Here is a 22,804-nt window from a genome sequence, read left to right on the forward strand (position 1 = left end):
AGCCAATTCAACTCCCTTCTGACTTAGAATCAGATACTTAAAGCTATTGAGAGACTGAACAGCAAATGTCAAAAAAAAAAAAAAAAGCCAACCACTTGAATAAAAAAGAGTTCTCTTTTTAAATTTGTTGTTTGGAGAGTCTAGAGATAAGGGACTTTATACTTGACATTATTGTCACCATGGCTCTGGCATATTTTAATCCAGCTTAATAATCCAAGAACACTTGCTATTTTTCACTGACACAACTGTCTTTTTTAAATTTGCTTATGAAACAAGTAGACTTTCTAAACAACAAATTTAATAGGGAGTTGGAAGCAAGTTCTACAACACGGAGAGACTTGAAGTTTTAAATGAATCCACGGGAGACGTCAAGCAGCTGGGTCTGCTTTAATAAAAATAAAATTGGATTTGCCCAGCAGGAAGAACTGTGAAAACGGAGTAGTGGAAACCGTCCCTTCCAAACCCTAACATAAGTTTAGCTCCATGTTCCAAAGAAGAGGAAAAAAATTGTTCATATTGTTTATTTCCATGAAAGTCTTCAGTCACACAGAACTATTTACAAGTCCCATTTTGAAAGGTAAAAATGGATGATTTCAGTTTCACAAAAAAGTAAAGGAAATTTACTACAATCAGGGAGAACCAATTATAATATAAGGCAGTTGAATTATTCATGAAACACAGTTCTAGGATGCAAACTAATGGAGAATTGCAAAACTGAATAAATGTGATCTCAATCTAGAAAAAAAAGATCCTGACTCACGAGACCAAAAGTTGTCCATTATAATGAGCTCCCTGCTTCTCTGGGGGAAAAAAAAGGGGAAACAGGGAGATAAAAGACAGTATACAAGCAGGAGGTTTAACAGTTAAACCAGGATGAGGAATGCTTCTTTGAGAACAGTGAGAAAACCACATCTAAAGACCAAGGCCAGGTTCCTTTAGCAAGGTCAGAAATTGGAATACCAGTTCTAACCTCTCCACTTATAGATTACCATTGAACTCAACTCACAAAAACAGTCACTCAGTAGCTAGATTCTGTCCAACAAAGCTCTGTTTATCCCTCAAGAGCCAATGGAGAAGTATTTTGCAAATTGCTGAAATATTTGAATGTTCAGTACCTACCACCGTTTTAGTATAATAATTTAGTAAATAATTAGATTTAGTCAGACTGTTTCTTTCCACATAACATTGAATTAAGGAGTCACCCAACCATACTTATACATTCATATATTCTTTTGATAACTATGTAACCTTAAAAAGCTGAAGCTCTAATTTGTTCTTAGAAACAATGAGTACATACGTGTAAACTAAAAAAATGTGCAGTATATTATATATATTTACTTACATGCAATATAATGTGTATGTGCAGTCAAACTATAATGATTCTACCTAATAAAACTGAAAAAGGGAAAAAAATAATTGGCTAAGAAAAAAAGAATGAATCCAAAAATCTTAAAAATAAAATAAAATAAAAACAAACGCAGAATATAAAATATCTATGAACACGAGGTCCAGAAGAAAAAATTATGGGACCAACTCTAGGTCCAACATCACTGAGTGACCTTAAACAAATCATTTAATATCACTGAATCTCATTTACTCTATAAACACTTATCAAATGCCTATTATATGCTTGGGGGAGGGTATAGCTCAGTGGTAGAGCACATGCTTAGCATGCATGAGGTCCTGGGTTCAATCCCCAGTACCTCCATTAAAAAAAAAAAGTAATTAAAAAAATATAAACTTAATTATCCACCCCCCAAAAAAACAAAAAAATTGTAATGCCTATTATATGCTTGAACTATGTTAGGTTAGGTGCTGGGAATACAGATATAAACAGAGTAGTGCCTACTCTGGAAAACTTCAGAAGCTAGCTGGGAACACAGATAAGAAAGCCATGATGACAGTGTGTAATATGTACTAGGGGACAGAGGTTTGCAAATATGTGATACGGACACAAAGGAAAAGCACAGAAGTGGGAAATTGAGAAAGGCTTTCAACAGTCCCAGTACCTTCAAAGTGCAGGCCCCACTCAGATCACAGGAGCCAAAAGTCTAAGTGACATTAGTGATGTGGTTTCTAATCCCGGGTTCATGGATGACCTGTGTGTTAGGAGAAGGCTCATTTGTAGAGAGAGCAGGCTCAGAGCTTTCCTCAGATTCTCCAAATAAAAGGATGATGACCAAATAAAAGGAGAAGAACCCTGGCTCTAACAAGAGGCAGAAAGTCTAGATAAAGATCAATCTTAAACAAGAGCTTTCCAGGAGGAGGAGGAGATAACAGGAGCAAGGCTACTGCCCTCCATTGTGCGGGTTCTCACTGCGCAGGAGCCTAGCAGAGAGGTCAGAAAAGGCTGAAACAGAACCCGCATTCGGCTCACCGAGCCTTGCATCCCAGCACGGGGTGCTTCAGCACAGAGCAGGGGTGTCTTTTTCTATTTCTCACAAAGGTTCCCATCTGTCACCAGTCTGAGCACCCGCAGAAGTGACTCCCTGCATGAAGAATCTGTTTCTAATTTGCACAAAGGCAATGATGGGCTGGTAGTGACCCTGGATACAAAAAGGGCACTCCTATAACTTTACAGTATTTTCAATATAGAAAGGCATGCAAGAATACGCCAGTTCAGAGAACCCCAAGAAACTCACGGATAAATTCAAAGGGGTTTGTAGTGAGATAGGCAGAAGGTAAGGCTGAGAAAGAAGGGTCTGAAGGGGCAATTATAGAGGAATTTATATACGAAGTAAAGGAGTCTGGACTTCATTAAAGGCAATGATAAGCCATTATGTTATTTTAAGCAGGAGAGGAAGCAGCTCACCCTGAAGGCCACATGGAGGATAAACTGCAGAAAGGACCACAGACATAAAAAACAACCAATTACTGGATTCTCACAGTAATCCAGGCCATCATATATTGTGAGTCCCAAATTAAGGCAACAGGGATAGAGAAAAAAGGATAAACTCTAGGGGAAAAAAAAATGTGGGTGACAGAAATAAGAGGAAGGAAAAAAGAAATAACAGGAGGTAGGCTAAATTAATATAGGATGAGTCAGAAAAGGGGGACGACTACAGGATGACTGGCATTTAAGAGTGTCAGAATGAATACGAGTTCAATTTTGGACCTACTGGATTTGAGACATACTGTGGCACATCTAGAAGGAAATATCAAATGTACAGTGAAATATGTGATTCAAGGATTCAGGAATATGCTATGGTCTGGAGAGGTGGAGCTCAGAAATCATCGGCACAAGCGATAAACAAATCCATAGGTGTGTAAATGTGGGGGCTTCCACCTCAGAATACGGCAGCAGAAGCACAGGGAAATGAGGAAGATGAACAGATGGGACCCTGGCTAGACCATCAATAGTAGAAAAATGAGTGGAGGAAAAGGATCCAGAAAAAGATCCAGAGGGATGGAATTTGAAGGACAGAGTACTTAAAAGTCACAATATTAAAAAAAAAAAAAAAAGTTGAAATAAGTTAGAAACTGAAGACTAGCAGCAAATGAAGTAGGTATGCTTCACTTAATAGCATTAAAACTAACTAATGATGCTTCTCAGTGTGTCTGCATAAAATACCATCCATGACCTCCAGGGCTTCAATAACTTTATCAGCTTAATGACTTTATAGTTTAATGGAAAGAGCAAGGAAAGGCTTCAGATGTCACTCAGGTCTCTAGCTGGTTTCCTACCCTTTCTGAGGTTTTGATGCCCTAAGAGGTTCGGAGAATTCAACGAAAGCATTTGTAAACAACATAGCACTGCATAATATTATTTCAAATGTAAGGAGAATCAAAGGCAGAATAACATGAATGCAGGAGGCAGGGAGGGGCTTTGACATGGAATGGAAAAATTCTTAAGTGTGTGAGCATTATGAAAGTCTAAAAAAATAAAATAAAATTGTTACTTAATTCATCAATGTGATTAAGAGGGAAAAGCATGGTGGAGGTTTATTTTCACGGCACTAAATTCGAATGAAAGGCTTGCTGTGAGAATTTATGAAAACTTGTCTACCATGTTGCAAGATCCGGTGGCAAAAAAAAGTACTTGCATGTGTTATCCTGCTGTTTCATTTTTTTAACAACTTTATTTCACGGATGCACTAATATTTTAGAGATATTTTCTCTGCTTTATGAATTTCCAGGAAGAGAAATTAATACACTACAAAACCACGTGAGTTGTACTAGCTTCCTATTGTTGTAACAGCCACAAACTCAGTGGCTTAAAACAACATGTATTTATTAATAATCTTACAGCTCTGGAGGTCAGAAGTCCAAAATGGGTCTCACGGGGCTAAAATAACGTATGGATGTTGAGGGAAATTGGCAGATTCCAGTACCAGTAGCAGTTGTCACATCTAACAGGCTTTTAGGGAGCTGGCACTATGAATCCCCTCCAAACACTACAGCAGGGAATCTTCACCTCTCCCTACCCTATGATAAGAAATCTGTTTCCAGAATCACATCTCCTATTTGCATGCTCTGCCATCCTAAGGTGCCAGTCATCTGTTTGGTCAGGGTAGAGGTTAGCGGTACCCAAACTGTTTTAGTTTTGTAGCTCCTACCCATAGGTTTAGTCTTTTTTATCCATTGGCCCCTTCCTCTGAATCTTTCTCCTGCTCCCATCTCTTCATGCTTTCAGTCTCTGCCTCCCTTTGCCAAATCAAGGATTTGTGATTACAATGGACCCACCCAAATAATCCAGAATACTCTTCCTATTTGAAGGTAAGTTGATTAGCAACCCTTAATTCCACCTGCAAACTTAATTCCCCTTTGCCATGTAACATACCATATTCCTAAATTCCAGGAATTCAAATGTGGAGGGGCAGAGGATGGCGCATTATTCTGCCTACCACATGGGTTGTAATCTGTCTTTAAATCAGTAAGTATCAGGGGAGGGGGCAGGGCTAAAAAACAACAACAAAAAATCAATAAGTTTCTGACACATAATCTGCCAGATAATTCACAACATCTTTGCCCCCCACCCTTAATCCTCTGAGGTTTGGTTTTGGAAGTGGGGAGTGGGTGAAGGAGGGCCTCTCCCCTTTAGAGTGAAGCAGTGGTGTGTTGATAAACTTAACAACCAGCTCTAGCAGGGAGGAGGAAGGCAGGTTGATTTGTCCCATTTCCTGATTTCTGTGGCAAAAATGCTCCCTCATAGTCAGTTTCAATCTATCAGCATGAAGTCAATGAGTCCACAAAAATGTATCAATCCACTCTTATGAGCCAATAAAAGGAGGCTTCAATACACCCCTGGAAGAAAACATAACATCAACATACTCTAGTGTGGGGAATACAAGTCTGACCGAAGCATCCCAGTGCTCTCTTCAAAGTTGCCCTTAACCCACAGGGTTAATTCTTCCTGGACCCCCGGACATGACCAGCTGCTAAAGAGCTGGCTGCCTTTCATGCCTCTGTGCTCATTAAAGGATCAAAGGACACCCACCTGTGCCAGCAGGGAATACAGTTTACTCTCCCCTCAGTCACACACAGCTCGTGCCCTATCAGTGTTCCATGTGACCCCTCTTGGGAGAGGACAGACTAAAAGGCAAGGGGGGTTAAGACCAAGAGGCCAAGCTAGAGGTTCTCGGGTGCTTGGACCCTACGTGGCTCATAGTTCTGGACAGCAGCCACTTGTCTGGGGAGGAGAGTGGGGTTTGCAGGCTGGTGTCCATGTGCGTGTTTGCTGTGCATTTTCAAAACTAAATGCTCCCCGTAAGCACAGCCATTATCCCTTCCCTTGGCCGTGTTCACACTGGCAACGTGAAGTACGCCATTTCTAGATGGCTATTTTCCATTTCTCTTTCATCTGACACAAGCTGCTAAACAGGCTCACATTTAGTAAGAAAAGCCACAGATTTCTACACAACAGGAAGAGTGAGGCCAGGGTGGCAGTGCAGGCCAATTAGCCAGAGAACTCAGGTCTGTGGAAGGACCAGAATGGGCTGTTCCTTGAGATTAATGCTCCTCAAATCCACCTGTACACAAGAACCCCCTGGGGAGCTTGTTAAAATGCAGAAGGTCTCAGGGCAGGAGGGGCTTGAGATTCTGCATTTCTAATAAGCGATGCCAATGCTGCTGGTTCAAGGACCGTATTTTGAATGGCAAGGATCTACAGATCCACTCTCTCTCCCCGTCTCTCACTTTTGGCCAAATTTATACCAATAATCATTACAGTTATCGCATTAGGAAAGCTAACCCCATTAAGGTTTCTGTAGCTAATGCGTGCTATACATCTAGTAATGATTACTATCCATCTAGTGCTGGCATACCACGTGGAGAGCTGAAAATGCTGCTTTTACTCCCATTTAGTTAAAGGAACCTGTTTCAGTCACCAGTGTTTCTCAATAGTATACATTATTTTACCCAGGAAGAAATGAGCTATAAAAGACCCTCAAGCTAGACAATTATGGGTATTAAATGACCACTACTAAATCACGTTTAGGATGTGAGTTTACAGCACGATAATTCTTCAGGATTTGCAAGCCTTTTAATTCAGTTCCTGGTGATGATTTGATATTTTTCTTAGTTCCATCTGAAATGCTGAAAGACTTTGATATACGAAGGGAACACCTCCTCTACAATCACAAGACCGAAGTGTAAACCTTCTTTTGAAGGAGAAAATGGGGGGGGGGGCAGGGCGGTTGATGGAAAAGAGCAGGGAATAGAGAGGTAGAAAGAGAGAGAAGGACAAGTTTTAAAAAGTTATTATAATAACCTTGGGGGAGGGTATTGCTCAGCAGAGTGCATGCCTAGCATGCATGAGGTCCTGGGTCCAATCCCAGCACCTCCATTAAAAAATCAATAAGTAAGTAAGCATAATTACTGCCCCCAACTAAAAAAAAGAAAAAAGAAAAAAACCAATAAAATAAAAATAAAATGATACTATAAAAAGGGAAGAAAAAAACCTAGACAAAAAGTTACTATAATGTTTTCAATGAAGGTGTAATAGCTGATCAATTGAAGTGAATTGCTGAATCAAATTTAGTAAATAAAGTTCCTATACTCTTTTTTTTAATACCTCCAGCATTTCATTCCCATTCCTCATGTATAAGTCCAGTCTCATCTCCACCTCCAGAGCCTGTATCTCTACAGATGCAGCGTCTCTGCATCTACAGATGTTCCTGGTTTTTCGAGAAGATGTGAGACTTACAGATTCATTTTACAGGAATATTTCAGAGAGGGATAGGAGCTTGACCAAGGTCACACAGCACAGCAGGACACCTTCCATGAAAGACTTAGTCTGTTCCTCAGCCAGGTAGAGAGCTCATTGGGGAAAGAAAAGACTCACTTTTGCACATTCCATAAGCCAACAGCTTTTGGCTTCATTGACTCTAACTTCTAAAAAAAAAAAAAAAAAAACCAACCAAACAAACAAAAAAACTATTGCTTGGTAACCAGGTTTAAATTTTCACCAATACTCAATCTTTAAGAGGAAAAAAACAAAGAGAAGAAGGAAGAGAGATACAGACAGACAGCAGATAAAAGAACTGTGTTTCCGTGACTTAGACCCACAGTGGGTGTCATACTTTTCATCAGTGTCAGGAGTCAAGCTCTTGCCCCCAAACCTTCAACACGTAAAACCTGCTACAGCTTAAATATAACACAGCTTAGGACTCTGCGGGGGGTCGGGGGGCGAGGAGTGGGATGGGGCTAGAACAACACTACATTCTTCCTGCTCTAGGAGGTAAGCAGTTTTAAGAGATTTTTTTCCCCTGAGCCCCAGGAAGAGGATCAAAACCAAAACATCACTTTAAGGTTTAAAATAGATCATATCACTAATACTGCAATGCCAACGCACGCTTTTTCTTTTTTCAGTGAGAGAGGTATGTTCACTTATTTAAAATCACCCTGGAGGAGGAGGGTATAGCTCAAGCAGTAGAACGCATGTTTAGCATGCACAAGATCCTGGGTTCAATCCCCAGTACCTCCATTAAAAAATAATAATAATTAAAATAAATAAACTTTCAAGAAAAAAAAAAGTTTGAACTTAAAAAAAAAATCACTCTGGAAAATTCAGAATTTGGATATAAATATGACAATGTACCATTGGTGGCTGTTGTGATTAATTGCTGCCCCTTCTGGCCAAATATAAAGCTACTCCTTTGATCACTTGCCTGGGAGGTGAGACAGTGTGATGATAAAGAACTTGACCTGAGAGGCTAGTCAGCCTGGATTTGAATCCTACTTCTTCTATTTACTGGCTGCGAGCCCTTGGGCAAGGAATCTAATTATGCGTCAGTTTCTTCATTTGCAAACTTGGGTAATAAGAATAATAGAAACTTCATAGGCTCTTGTGAGGATTAAATGCTTTGTATATGAACAATATCCAGGAGGGAAGCCCTCAGCGACTGTCCGTCCATTCACCATCCTCTCCCGTCTCACCTTTTCTCTCTGAATTGCCTTCATTTTTTGGATTTCAGCTTCTTCAGCTTCCTTCTTGATTCTTATGCTTTCTTCTCTATTTAGCTAAGTTGTATTGAGATGACAGAGGACAAAAAACAGTTACTATTTTTCAGTCTGAACCCCTGGAACACAGAATTATGATGACTGGCAAATCGCAGTATTGTTTTGCTAGACCTCGCAGTGATTATAGGTTGAGCTCCTTAGAGCTCACAGCAGAGAATGGTCAGGCTGCATCTGCTGCCCATGAAAATTCTCTTTGTGTTTCTTCCTTGGTGTCTGTCTCTCTGTGTCCCACCCCCACCCCTACCCCCAGCCCAGGTTGGGGAGAAGAAAGGGCAGACAATTCTTCCTGGTTATAAAACCCAGAGTTCGTTGTTAAAAAAAAAAAAAACAAAATCATTAGCATCTTGAAATATTTTGTGTTGCTTTCATGACTGGAACAGAGTAAACAAAGTCATGTTCTTGGAACCAAAATATTCAAAACATATTAGAGAGTTAAATTAAACTAGGGGAGAACAAGTCCCTTTACCAAGGGTCCTGCTGACTGATACACGGCTTGGGTACAGATTCTCAATATTTATCCCTTCACTTCCCACTTCCTGATTTCTTTGATTTCTGAGCGTTTCCTTTGCAATTGGTTTCAAGGTTTTATGCTTTTGGTAAATAAAGTTACTGTGTTATTTCATGGTTACTTTGAAAATGCTGGGACTCTCATCTCTTGCCAAATTTAAGCTAAAAGGGATGGATTCTGACCTTTTGCTGGTATTTCGACTGCATCAGCTGAAGTTGTTGTCTCTGCCTGACTTCAGCCTCTGACTGGCTTCCACCTAAGGAGGGAGAGAACAGTCATGAAGGCGAAACATGAATACTAAGCTGAAAAGTCAGTCATCAAAGACTAATGAATACCTGGTAAGTCTACACCATGAGTTTCTTTAACATTTTCATACCCCTGGAAATAAGGACATAGCCAGTTCCTTTTTTTTAATAAGACATGAAAGAATAGTAATTGCTTAAAAGAGAAACAGAACTGAACAGATAGATAAGGCCATATTCCCCAAAGAAGAAGATAATTCAACCAAGGTTTTTCAATCATGTAGGTATTCAAGTTTCTATTTAAACTGAACTCACACCGGAAGGTCCATGCTCAGTAATAAGAAATGGTGCCTTGGAAATTCTAGAACATTCTCCCTGACCATTCCTTAACCTAATAAAAATGATCATCAGTGATGCTTTCATTGTCTTCTTCTTCTGATTCCATTGCCCTGTATTCAAGTAGCAAAGCGCAGGAAATCAGAGGCCTTGCCACAAGGGGAGTACCCAGTTTTTAAAAGTACAATGGGAATATTCTAGTTAGAAACTGATTGTCAATCCATACTATTTATTGTTCTTTCTTTAGGTATTTAAGGAAAATACGGATGCTAGATTATTTTGTCTGCTCTCTATGAAAACTATAATAATTGGGGGCCAGAAATCCTTGCAGGTTGACAGTCATCTAAGAATTACTGTTCAGGGATTTTGCAGCGTTTATGCAAGCTTAGTGTGCGTATTTTAAAGATTCCTTTGACGTAATTCTCTGGTGCTTTGGTCACTAAAAGTCTCAGTTCTCTGAAGGATTCACTCACACAGAAGATACATTAAAACAACTTGCATTCAGCACAGTGCTTATAATTGAACTGATAAAAACACCACAGAGACTGAATCCCCAAAGGTATAAAGGTACCTATTTGGTTTTGGCCCTTCAGTCTCTGTTGTAGGGGTTGGGAGAATGGGAAAGAAACAGTGAGGGCTACTGAGGCTTTCATCTAATGTTACAGCCACTTGCAGTATCTCCTAGAACCATTCCAATATCTTAATAGGGAGCGGAATAAGGGAGGAGTTGAGAATTTTAAAATGGAGAAAGTCAGCTGTCTAAGCGTTTGCAGGTTTTCTTCAAAACTCATCTCAACGTTTAATACATTCTAGAATTCTTTTCTGCCCCCTACCCTCTTCCCATGCACATATCCTTGACCATTCCCAGATGCATCGTAGAGCAGAAAGCTGCAATGAGACGCCTGCTCCTTTTTGGTTAAGGTCCCAAGACAACAGGCGTCAACATCGCCAAATTCCAAAGGCACGTGTGTGGTTTCTAAGCAGGATCTGCAAGGGGGCAACTGAAAACTGGCTTGGAGACCGTTAATGAGCAACTCCCTTCAACCAATTAAAAGAGGTTAGCTAGGCTAGGGAGGTAGAAATCAGAGGAAAGATGTCTTTGTGTATTTCATCATCTGTGTGTGTGTCTTTGGGGAAGGAGGAATGTTCACATCAAGGTGAGCAAGAGAGGTTTAACAAAAATCACTTGAAGAGTGCAATCCACGTCCTTAAGAGACAGAGGGACCTAGTGGCCCCGTGCTGAGGACAGTCAGAGCCAAAAGGTACGTGGCTATTGTCAGGTGGCTCCTCAGACTGCACGGGAAGTGGCCTGTATTCCCAGAGTTTGTGGGGAGAAGGCACAAGTGTCTGCTGTACTCCCAGTCTGGCTGTCATGAAAGAGAATCCATCCATCCTAAAGGGACTTGCCCATGTGGGCTACCCAGAGGTACCCTGGAGCTCTCCAAAGACAGTCGAGCCACCAAGAGCCAATGGTGAAGCCAAGTGCTGCTGGCAGGAAAGGGTGTCATCTCGACCAGGGAAATCCAGCTCAGAGATGGCCGGGGGCAAGGAGGGACGCTGAAGAACTCCAAGAAGCCCCAGGGTGAGATGCACAGGAAGCACCCACCAAAACTCGAAGAACCTGGGATGATGGGTGCACGACAGACCCTTCCCTCTTCTTCCTGCTTTGACCCAGGAGGGGTCAGAATCTGGGAACGGAGGGGTCAACAGAGAAAAATTCAGCCACACTCCATGTCCTCTGCTAGCTTTCTACCCCAAATCATGGGTTAGAGCAGGGAAGAAGGTCTCATCTTCTCCATTAGGATCAGAGTTTCCTCTGATTATTAGAATCAGTACCAAGGACAGAACATTCATCACTGAAATGACACTCTTTTTATGCCTGGAACTAGCTGGACAACTTTACTATTTGAGAAAAGCCAAAAAGATCTAATTTCATCCAAAGAACATCAGAAAAACTAGGAGCCGGTTTGAGGGGGCCAGTTAGGAAAAGCGGTCTCCAGGTTGAACCCCTTAAATGCATTTTTTCAGCATAAAGGTGACACTTGAGATTATCCCTTTTCATGAAATACCGTGGGATGATGATGTTAATACTATTACTTCCACTCATTAAGTAATTATAAAATTAGCTTGCTTTTACCACCATCTTGGAAAAAATACTTCTCTGAAACTGTTGTGATAGTTAAGTAGCCTCTGACTCTAACATGTTTGTATGAACTCAGTCTGTGGGAACCGTGCATCCAGCCCTTTAGTTCTCAACTGCTGCTGGGAGAGAAGAGAGAAGAAAGGACAGGAATGATTCTGTTTGGGTGGCTTCCCTGTTGAAGGGTTCCAACACCGCACAAAGGCAGCCCAGACAACTCATCACTCTGCCGCGTGCCCCAGAGGCCCGAAGGTCTCTATGTGCAGAATGAAAACAGGGGTGATGCTCTCTTTATCCCCACCCCTAGGTCCCCAGCTCACCTCATCTTAGTTTTGGAATTGACTCTCCATTCACCTTTTTCCCCATTACCACTGAACTGCCGTGATTAATATGCTTGTGATAGCGCTAGTCAGGATGGGAGTAAAAGATATGACAGGGCATATGCAGCACCCTGGGTAAGATTTCTTCAGAGCTGATCATCTAAGAGGCTCTAAATTATCTGGCAATTAAGCCTTCACTTCATTCCCACATGACGGTGGCATCTTACGCTTGCTACTTGCAGAAAATCAGAAACGGCAGTCTACCTGCATACTTATTTCGACTTTAAATGCATTCTATTCCAAGCAGCACAGTGACCCAATGACCTATATCGTACATTCAGAGACAGATGTAGGCAAGGTGCTAACAGGATCCTTGGGTGGCCCTGTCCTCCCGCATTCGGGCAACTGGCTCGCTGTCTTACCTAGCCGCCTGGGCTCCAGGTTAATGGGCTGACGCCTATGTTTCTCCTTCCATCTCTCCAGGTCCTCCAGCTCTTTCTCAGCAACTAAACCAGGTAAGAAAGATAAAACCATCGATTATTATTATTATGTAGAAAGGAAACTGGTCCCTTGAAAGCATAAGCAGGGGGAGGGGTATAGCTCAGAGGTACAGCACATGCTCAGCATACAAGAGGTCCTGGGTTCAATCCCCAATGCATCCATTAAAACATAAATAAGATAAATAAACCTAATTACCTCCTCCCTCCCCAAAAATAAATAAATAAAATAAATTCTACGAAAATAAAATAAATGTTCTAAAAAAATTTTTTTAAAGAAAAGAAAGCATAAGAAACCACCATCCAATGGAAAATTAGCTACATGCGAGCAGGAGTGGATGAGACATCCAGGAAAGGAAAACACCATCCAGTCCTAACCCCCTGGGGTCACCCTGGACCCACCCCTAAGGCTTGTCTCCCCAAGACTCTACACAGAAGATCCAAATTTGAAAACAACCTGAACTTTAACTAAATTAGGAAGTTTAGTTTTTCCTCCCATTCTGGCATTTTTACTGAAATCAGTCAGACAGAGAAAGACAAATATCGTATGATATCACTTATATGTAGAACCTTAAAAAATGATACAAATGAGCTTATTTACAAAACAGAAAGAGACTCGCAGACATGGAAAACAGTAGTCCTATTGTAAAGCACAGAGAACTCCATTCAATATTTTGTAATGACCCATAATGAAAAAGAATACATACATATGTATAACTCACTATGATGTACACCAGAAACTAACACATTGTAAATTGGCTATGCTTCAATAAAAATAAAAATAAGATTTTAAAAATAAAATCCTATGCCAATTTAACGTTAAAAGTTTCCCATAGAGAATGTGTGCAAAACTAGAATACTCATGTGTCAGCAAGAACTCTTCACACACAGTAAACAGACATCTCCAGCGAACTCTGATGCCCATATTCACTGCACTTTAAATGTTCCCCAAGCTCATAGCAACCACGAGGAGTAAGGGTGCTCAGATTCTTGGCTCTTGGGACCACCAGACGGAGCCTACTCCGTGGGGCAGCGCTCATTCCCCTAATATACACTGGGTGTCAGCAGGGGGCGCCAGAGATACTAGATTCTGTTCTTCCAATATATGTCCAGATCGCCTCCTTAGACCTGATTGTTTCAAACGTCCATTTACAATATTTTTCTAATAATAGTATTAGAGGGGGGAAAAAAAACCTTCTGAAACATCTTAAAAATCCAGACCACGCTGAGGCTTAAACTCCTGTTAAGTATTTAAATCAAAAGCTTGTAAAATCCAGAATCTTTGGGTCAACTGCTGGCAGTGCCCACAGTCTCTGTATCTGCATAGCTGTGATTGCCACATTCTGCAAAGACCCAGATGCAACACGCAGGAAGCTACCTGTCCGGTGAGATCTTTAGAGAGCTGCTTTTCTGTTGTGCCCTTATGCTTATTGGTCATCACAAAATTCAATTTCCTATCAAGATCAAGAATGGAGAGCACAGAATCTCAGTGCTAGCCCCACAGCTTGACTTGAAGGAGCCTCAGAACATCGTTTTGAACTAAATAAACTTTAGTTCTACTTCCAGCTCTAAGGTGTAATGCTATAACTTTAAACGGCACAGTTTATTTTATGGTACAACTTCAATTAAGCATGTTATATACCCACTGGGTACAAGGAGTACAAAAATGAATAATATGTAGTCCCTGTCCTCAAAGAGCTTATAATCTAGAGAAGGAGAGTGAAATCACGAATAAAAACAGCTGAGGGTAGACTCCAATAGTTACAAAATTATGGGAGCACAGAGGCTAAAGAAAAATTCCATTAAGAAGGAATGGGACAGACTGGGACATTGTGCTATACACCAGAAATTGACACATTGTAACTGACGGTACTTCAAAAAAAAAAAAGAGGAACGAGACAGATCCAGTAAGAGACAAGTTATTTTATAATCTATTTCCTGTATCACTTGTCTGTTTCAAAAGTGTTCATAGTTCTGTAAAGATTTCTGCACTGAGCCCAATTTTACAGGAACTAGATAGGTCTGCTGGCAATAGGTGTGAAATTGTTTAAGCCCAACAGAAACCTCAGATTTAAAAACCATAGATATAACTGTGCTGTGAGTTCTGTTGTAACACAAAGAAACAAATTTAGAAACATGAACAGCAGAATAATTTTAAAAGGTATAATTAAAACTGCTAAAGTTAAAAAAGAAAAAACAATGTTATCTGGTAAGTCTATACAAATCAGAAAAGAAAAAACACTTCAGACGAAAGCAAACCAATTCTCCTCTATGAGAAAATGAGAAGTCTTCTGAATGTTAAATAATATACGTACTCCGTTGCATCTCATTTCTTCGCTTTTCATTTGGTGCTATCACGGTATATGCGCCTGTGCTGGAACAAAGAGAAAAAGAAAAACTGATTATCATGAGAAATTACTGATGCATCTAAATTTAAACCACTAGACATTCTTCCTGAAAATAATGCTGTATTTATGATCATCACCATCAAATAGGTATTGTGAAAGGGAATCTTCCTCTGAAGACCCAGGTCTGTTTCTTGAGGAGCTTACAGTCTAGTTGTCAAAGTAAAACAAATGCACACAGCCAAATATGGAAATATAAAGCCACTGATGAAGGGTGACAAGTGACTGCTTCAGGGTTGGCTCTTGGTACACTGTCTTTGTAGGGATCTATTGTTCCTCCAGGTGGCGCTCATGGGCACATCCCTTTGAGATGGTTCTCGACTGGGCTTCTCTTCCAGGGACCCACAATGGGAATACAGGAAACACGCATGCCTTTTTTTTTTTTATTTTGTTATTGTTGTTGCTCCTGGGCATAGGGACCATTTGCAACATAGCCACCTCTGTGATGACCCATCTGAGTAATCAAATGGCCACAGCCTTGTGTTTTGGACTTTGACTCGTCCAGGTACGGGTCCACGGGGCCCCTCATTCTCTTGGGGACACAGGTGGAGCACCATCAGGGGCTCAAAGAAGCAAGGAGTCACTTCAGTTCACTGGGGGGACCAGGGAAGACTTCATTTAAGCAAAAATAGTCCACACTGAGATACAAGAAGTGGTTAAAATACTGTGAGCTTCTGAAGGCAGAAACTGCTTGATTGATCTGTATATGCCCAGCTCCTGGCACAGAATTGCTGCTTGATGAATGTGGGCTGAATTGAAATGAAATGATGCCACAGACCCAGTCCATGAGTCCGTGCTGGGGTGGCTCTTCTTTGAGATGATGCATGTAGTCCCACAAAAGTATGAATACCTCAAAGAGCAAAAATACAACACAGTAACAGACTGCAGCATGCATGTGGGTACAGTGTTAGGGGAAAGATTATGCATAAATATAATCATCTCATCAATGTGGGTCTTTAAAAAACAAAAAAGAAAAATCCAAATACTCTTAGAAGTCGCTGTCAAACATGAAATGTACAATTTCAAAGGATAAATTAGCAAAGACTGAACAGGAGAGGCTGAAAGTGCCGCTTAACAGAAGCCATTCCTTCCTTATCTCATTATTTTCCTAGCAGCGAGCCTTCAGCCAGCTTCAAACCGGGCTTTAATTTTAGATTCGTAAATGGGAGGTGTGCAACCACCGTTGCATGCAAATGGGACTGCTGGATGCCCAATTACCTAATGTATATCAGCAAACGTTGCATGTGTAGCCTAGCATGTGTACAACGATGTGAATACAAAATTAGGAGGCTGCCGCTGGAAATTAGTCCCTTGTTCATTGCATATTCTTTGTTCACCCTAAGAAAGATTTTTCACTCCTCAATTGCCCACACTTTATAGGAGTTTGAGAGCTGCAGCTCTGTGGGTAGGACCTGCAAACTTGAATATGATGCAATACTGAGCCGTTCTGCAGAGCCTTAAAGATGAAACACGAGATGATGGATTTAAATGCCAACCACGAAATGACTGCAGAATCCTTCATGTCCACTAACATTGTGGTACGGAGCTTCTTATCATACCAGAGATTTGACTACACTACAGATCAGTAGTTCTTAAACTTTAGCATGCATGAGAATCACCTGGAGGGTTGGTAAAGTGTAGTTTCTGATTCGGCAGGTGGTTGGGGGGGAGGTCTGATAACTTGCATTTTTACCAGTTCTCAGGTGATGATGATGTTCTTGGATCTAGGGACCACACTTTGAGAAACACTGCTATAGATCAGTCAAGCTGTCTTCAAACATTTGGACTAAAAGGGAATTGAGGGATTAATAAATCATTGATAAGGACACAGAGGTTAAATCATATGCCAGAGATCATGAGGTTAGTTAAGCAATCATGCTGAGACTCAAACTCAGCCCTTGTAACTTAGACCAACTGGGCATCGGGAGCTCACCCTTGCACTCAATCTAGAAAGCATAAAATACGCCTGTCCTTAACTCCAGCCTCTTGACAGACTTCTGAAGAAAGTAATCTACTTAACAGAGCACCCATCATGGACTTGTGTCAGGGGCTTATGAGGAGTGAGGGGAGATACCAAAATACAGACACCAACCCCTTTAACAGTGCCTACACTTTAATTAGGAATAATTCATGAAATCACTGGAGCAGAACAGAGGGATGTCCAAACAAGCCTCAAAGTGGGAAGATGGAAGTAGTCAGAGACCCAAGGTGGAGGGGAGTCACTGAGACCCCAGAGGCATAGAAAATTTCAGAGAAGAATAGCAGCAAATTTGGGCTCTGAAGTGGCCAAAAGGATTTCTGTGTGAGGGCTTTGTTAAAAGAAGCTTTGCAGAGAATTTTCCGAGTTCCGTAAGTCTCTCTTACGACATTTCCGGGAAAGGTTTAGAAAGAAAAAAAAACAGTTTATTAAAGATTTTATTCTACAGTATCTCATCTGATTAAGTGTGACAATATCATACTAGAATCTTTAGTCTAGGAATAAGACTGTGGTAAATCTATGGCCAACGTGTGCAGCCGACAAGTACCCAGACACAGCACTGGGCCGTGAAAAAAGGGGGAAGAATTATCTAGCCTCGAGATTAGACGCTTTTAATCGAGAGCATTTAAACATCACCCCAGGCTCAAGGACAGTGGTCCCAGTAATGAATGTTTTATGTTAGAGAATTCCTTAGCGACCTTCTTAGCGATATTTTATTGGCAGAAAATGTCAAATCCGAAACATAATATTCAGAAGGAAGCCCTGCCGAGTAATGGATCCTCTACTCTTATTTGCTATAGGAAGAGGAGCTTAGGTCTAAGGATTTGCTTTTTATTTTTTAATATCATGTGGGGGAACATAAGGCCTGCGTAGACACTAACATGCATCTCTTCGCTTTTCCTTGACATGAATAACAAGTATAACTTATTCATGTGTTCAGCCAATTAGTTTCCACCCACCGCAAGGGCCTCTGCTGTTTTAACCTCCATGGCATCCGTTTCAACAGCCTGACCCTCAAATCTGCTGCTGGAGACAAGCCTAACTCACCTATATTTAGCATTCTGCTCATTTCCTGATTAAGCCGCCTTCAAGCCACTGAAATAAATGTGTATCTTTGAAAATGAGTCTCCTTAATTACCTCATGGAAATTTAATGAAATATTTCAATTTGTAAGATTATTTTCACTTTCCAACAGCACACACTTGTGAAATATTCTAAGGGAGAATGTATAAAGATTAACACAAGATAATGAGAAAAGTATTTTTCTGGACCATTAAAAATATACATCTATATTTAATAAGAAAAATACACTTAAATCTTTTCCCTGTGAGGTCTCTCCTGAACTACACAACTGCCTCTCACGTGTACATTCTTGCAAATTTTATAAGGTCTTATCAATAAGCGATCTACAGAAATGTGCTATGTTGAAGTTAGGAAAAATATCCTGGCTGGCTGAAAGTATTACATAAATATATCCCCTGGTGTGTCCAAACTGCAGCAGATGGAATTTAAATTTCTAATTAGGAACAACACTGGCTTGACTGAAAAAGAAATGTAGTTGAGAGCAAAAATTCAGAAAGAGATTGTTACAAAGAGCTCATTTCAAGCAGAATAGGCAACATGTAAAGTCTACTGTTCCACAAAAAGTTGGTTTGACCAGAAATAGATTCATGGACATAGAAAATAAACTGTGGTTACCAAGCGGAAAAGGAGGGGCAGGGATAGATGAGGAGTTTGGGGTTAATAGATACACATTACTATATGTAAAATAGATAAACAATTAGGACCTACTGAATAGCACAGGAAACCATATTCAATTTCTTGTAATGCACTGAAATGGAAAAGAATATGAATATATATATATAAAAATGTTGGTTTGAGGTTTTCATAATTCATGAAAATCTTACCCTTAGGTGAAACTGAAAAAAAAAAGGAAATTTTTAGTTAATCAAAGGTACTGGATAGAGAATTAGTTTCTAGATGTGGCTTTCCATATTGGCTTATTTTTCATATGATCTTCAACATAGGAATCTGAAGTTTACTGTTTTTAACCAACATTGAGTCAAAACATATGAGGTTTTCAAAGTTCTTTTATAAACAGACCATTTTCCCAAGAAAAACAAGAAATGACAAAATCAGGCTGAGGAAGTCATTTTTGACCCCTAACCTTGTCACACCAACCCTGATCCAGTCTGTATACCTCTGGTGTGGAAGGACTAATGAATCCTTTTTAGTCTTAGAGCCTGCAGGGCTCAAGACATAGTCTGCATACCCGAGAGGCTGATGTGAAGCTGGTTAGGGCTATAACTCACAGCTTCTGTTGGAGGGCTGAAGAGATGCCCAGAGGACTAGATACCCGGAGGGAACAGATAAACAAGAGACCGTCAGGTTATCAGGGCCTTTGTTCAAGGGGTATCTTTACGGAAAGTAGAGAGGTGGTAAATTTATGTAAATTAGAAAAAAGTGCCCCTTCTGTCAGGCGGCGGTAACCCCACACTAGGGCACACGATTTGGTATGTATATTTCAGCTTCAAATTACTACCTTAGCCAGGCAAGTTTGTACAGTTACCAACCTGTGCAATCATACAGGGTATACCTGAAAGGCATTATTTCTTCACTTAAAACACTCATACACATAAATGATAAAAGCTATGAAAAAAGAAGCAAGAAGGATTCATTCTAAATATACAAAGAACATACATGAAATATAATATTAAAGAGACCATCTCTAAGAGGCCAAAAACCAGTGACAGGAGTAAAGGTGGAGACCAACGGGTAAGTATACTTGCAAAATGTATTAATTTGCTTTCTTAAGGAATTCATATTTTCAGAATGCAGAGATGTCAGGTCTGGGATGTGATCTGAGCCTATGTGCAAGCTAACCTTAGCCGAGGAGTTAGGCTATAACAGTTTCATGGATGCTGGGAGAAGACATGAGACTCCTGGGTCAGAGACAAAGGACTTCATTCCTCTTGCAGCATCAGCATCCACATATTTATGTCTATTCTCTCTGGCTCCAAGTCTTACGGGGGCAACACGATGGATGCTGCACACATGGGATGTTTGCATCACAGCTGAGGAACACTGAGATGGGAAATCCACTGTTTTTATAGCAGATAGTAAGCAAGCCTGGTCTTTGTCCAAGGAAGGCTGTACCTCATCTCTCAAGGTTCCCAGCTAACGTAACAACCCTGAGAAATAGCCCAGGTTAAAGCATGGTCAGGTATGAGGTGTTGGCACACCCAGCAAGACATCTAGGGCTCAGGAGGTCCAAGCAGGACTGTCTTTTCCAACAAGAAAATATTTTAAAACAGCTTAATGATAAGAAAATTGACATTTACATAAAAGCCATTTATTTATCAAATGGTCATACATTTCCTTTTATTATTACTATTATTAGGTTGAGACCCGATTATGTCCACATGTCTTAAGCATTGCTCCTCAAGGTCATCTATAACTGAAAGGAGAAAACCAGAAATGCAAGACCCAAAGGATTTATATCTAAATATCTGCATAGAATATTTAAAAACAAAATCCATCTTTTATTTCTGATTTTGAAAGAAACATATGCTCAAATAGTAAAATGTAGAAAATTATTTTTTAAACATTTAACAGTCACTCATAAGCCCACTCCTCAGAGACCTCAACTACAGTTTTATTGGAGTGAATTTCAGTGCAGTCCATACTCTGTACGTATTACACAGTTGCAATCACATCTTAAGTCCAATTTTATATGCTGTTTTCACTTCTAAGTGGTTTTCTCAATTATGCATGTAACAAGCTGAATATTAAATGGCTACATAATATCTCACAATTTCCATGCATCATAATATAACCACTCACTTAACCATTTCAGTTGTTTCAATTGTTTACTATTATAAACAATCTAGCAGGATGCACAAAGCATAAAACATAAAGCTTTGCGCAGAACATTATCTAGAAGAAAACTCCTAATAGTCATCTAAAATCAGCAGTCAGAACAGGAATGTGGAATATATCTAAATTTTTCCTCCTTAGCAATTATTTGCATTTCCAAAGTTCTGGTGACAGTTTGATCATATGATTAATTTCTGCTCTAATGCTTAGCTCTCCTCAATTCGTAAACTAGAAGAGATCCTGGCCCTACCTAACCATTCATTCTCACCACCTCCTTACTAAAAGCACTTCCGTGTTATTCAGGTTGATAACATGTCCAATTAAGATTATAGTCCCCAACCTTCTTGATAGCCAGATACGACCATGTGATTAAGTTTCACAAATTGAGATATAAGGGAAAGCCATTGGGAAGGATTTCTAGGAAAGCTCCTTTAAATGGAAACAGACAGACAGACAGACAGGAAAAGCTTTTTTGCTGCCTTCCCCCTTCCTGGAAGGCTGAAGTGGTAGCTGGTGCTCAAGCAACGATCTTGGTCAGTGAGGCAACTGAGATGTACATGGAAGACACGCATCAGAAATGGCAGAGCAGAAAGAAGCAGTCTGGTGCCCTGTGACTATAAAACCAGCACATTAGTGGTGCTCTATTGCCAAACTGCCCGACTTTGAACTCTAATTCTGTTACTTCTTAACTACAACTTTGAGCAAATTACTTAGTCTATTTTTTCACCTATAAAGTGGGGATAACAACAATCCATCTCCTAGAATATAAAGTGCTTAGAACAATGCTAGGAAGTAACAAATATTCTATTACGATTGTGTGTAATTTGTACTGAATCAGCCCTAGGCCACCTACCTTCAGACTTAAAAGAGAGAAACAAGCCAAGTCATTTATGCTTAAGACACCGATTTGGAGATGGCTCTTTTATTATATGTAATTATAATAATGAGATATAACATATAAGACACTTATTTCATTATATCAAATAGAACCTAGCTCTGAATCAAAAAGGGCATCTCCTTTGTCATTCTGTGACTGAATCCCTTTGCTGCATTCTCTTCCACAACAGATGGAATTTCATTTTTCTAATTGTTTTTTACATTTCTGGGTCTGGCTCTTTCCTCTGGCATGGATATTCTGGTTCCTGGTTCTCTCCTTTGTCCTTTGTCCCAACAGTAACAAAAACTACTGCGTGAAACAAAGTGGGGTCATAAGTAATATCTCATTAAAGGCCTTGGAACCAAACCACTGGCTTCGCTGGGCCTCCAGCTTGCAGATGGTGGCTGGTGGGACTTCTCAGGCTCCATAATTTTGTGAGCCATTAACTTATAATACATGTCTTCATATGTATAACATATTGGTTCTGTTTCTCTGGAGGACCCTAATACACTAGGTAAATCGTCTTAGAGAATTTACAGAATGCCTCACAATCTAGATTTGAAGAAATGATGATTTCCTTATGATGAGATATTCAGGTTAAATAAACATTTTTGGAAAGAGTACTACATAGGAGATGTTATCTAGATTCCATTGTTAGACCAAGGGTTGTTTCCTTGTACAACTAAATAATAAATCAATGTGTAAAACAGTATCTGCCTATACAGACAATAGTCATCACATTTTAAAATAAAGATTGGAAAGAGAACATATATTCCCCCTTTTGTCACCCCCTATTAGCAGAAATCAGAGGGCATAATGACTCTAAGGCTTTCTACTTGGCATAAAGAGTCAAAAAGCACAACCTGCACTTTAAAACTAAAGAGGTCTCTACATCAAATGACTTAAAGTGTTTATTTCTAAGGATCTGAACAGTAGGAGACTTTTCCTTTCTTTAACATTTTCGTAATATTTACGTTCTTATAACAAAGCAGATATGACTTGACTTTAACATCCAGGAAAAAAATAGTCTAAGGATTTTTTAAAGAGAAAATACTTAAAGATTTCTTAAAGCAGGGGTTTCACACTTTCTTACAAGACTAGGATGCACAGGATTTCCGCTCTCACTGGCTCCATTTTAGTAAAACCAAATGTTGGGCAATACCAG

General features: G+C 40.0%; 1 protein-coding gene and 1 non-coding gene across 7 annotated transcripts in view; one reads left to right on the forward strand and one right to left on the reverse strand.

Moving 5' to 3' along the window:
• EPSTI1 (epithelial stromal interaction 1) overlaps window positions 1-22,804 on the reverse strand; it is a 78,073-nt gene that overhangs the window by 47,224 nt on the left and 8,045 nt on the right. For all 6 annotated transcript variants that reach the window (XM_064493126.1, XM_010980866.3, XM_031466051.2 and 3 more), the window contains exons 2-5: window positions 14,819-14,877; window positions 12,429-12,512; window positions 9,151-9,224; window positions 8,377-8,460 (exon numbers count right to left, since the gene is read on the reverse strand). In XM_064493126.1, the coding sequence (XP_064349196.1) occupies window positions 8,377-8,460; window positions 9,151-9,224; window positions 12,429-12,512; window positions 14,819-14,877 (301 nt within the window). The remainder of the gene's footprint in view (window positions 1-8,376; window positions 8,461-9,150; window positions 9,225-12,428; window positions 12,513-14,818; window positions 14,878-22,804) is intronic.
• TRNAA-AGC (transfer RNA alanine (anticodon AGC)) lies at window positions 1,636-1,708 on the forward strand. The gene has a single exon. It is a non-coding gene; the product is annotated as a tRNA-Ala (tRNA).

The sequence above is a fragment of the Camelus dromedarius genome, chromosome 13, assembly GCF_036321535.1.
Source record: "Camelus dromedarius isolate mCamDro1 chromosome 13, mCamDro1.pat, whole genome shotgun sequence".
Lineage (NCBI taxonomy): Eukaryota > Metazoa > Chordata > Mammalia > Artiodactyla > Camelidae > Camelus > Camelus dromedarius.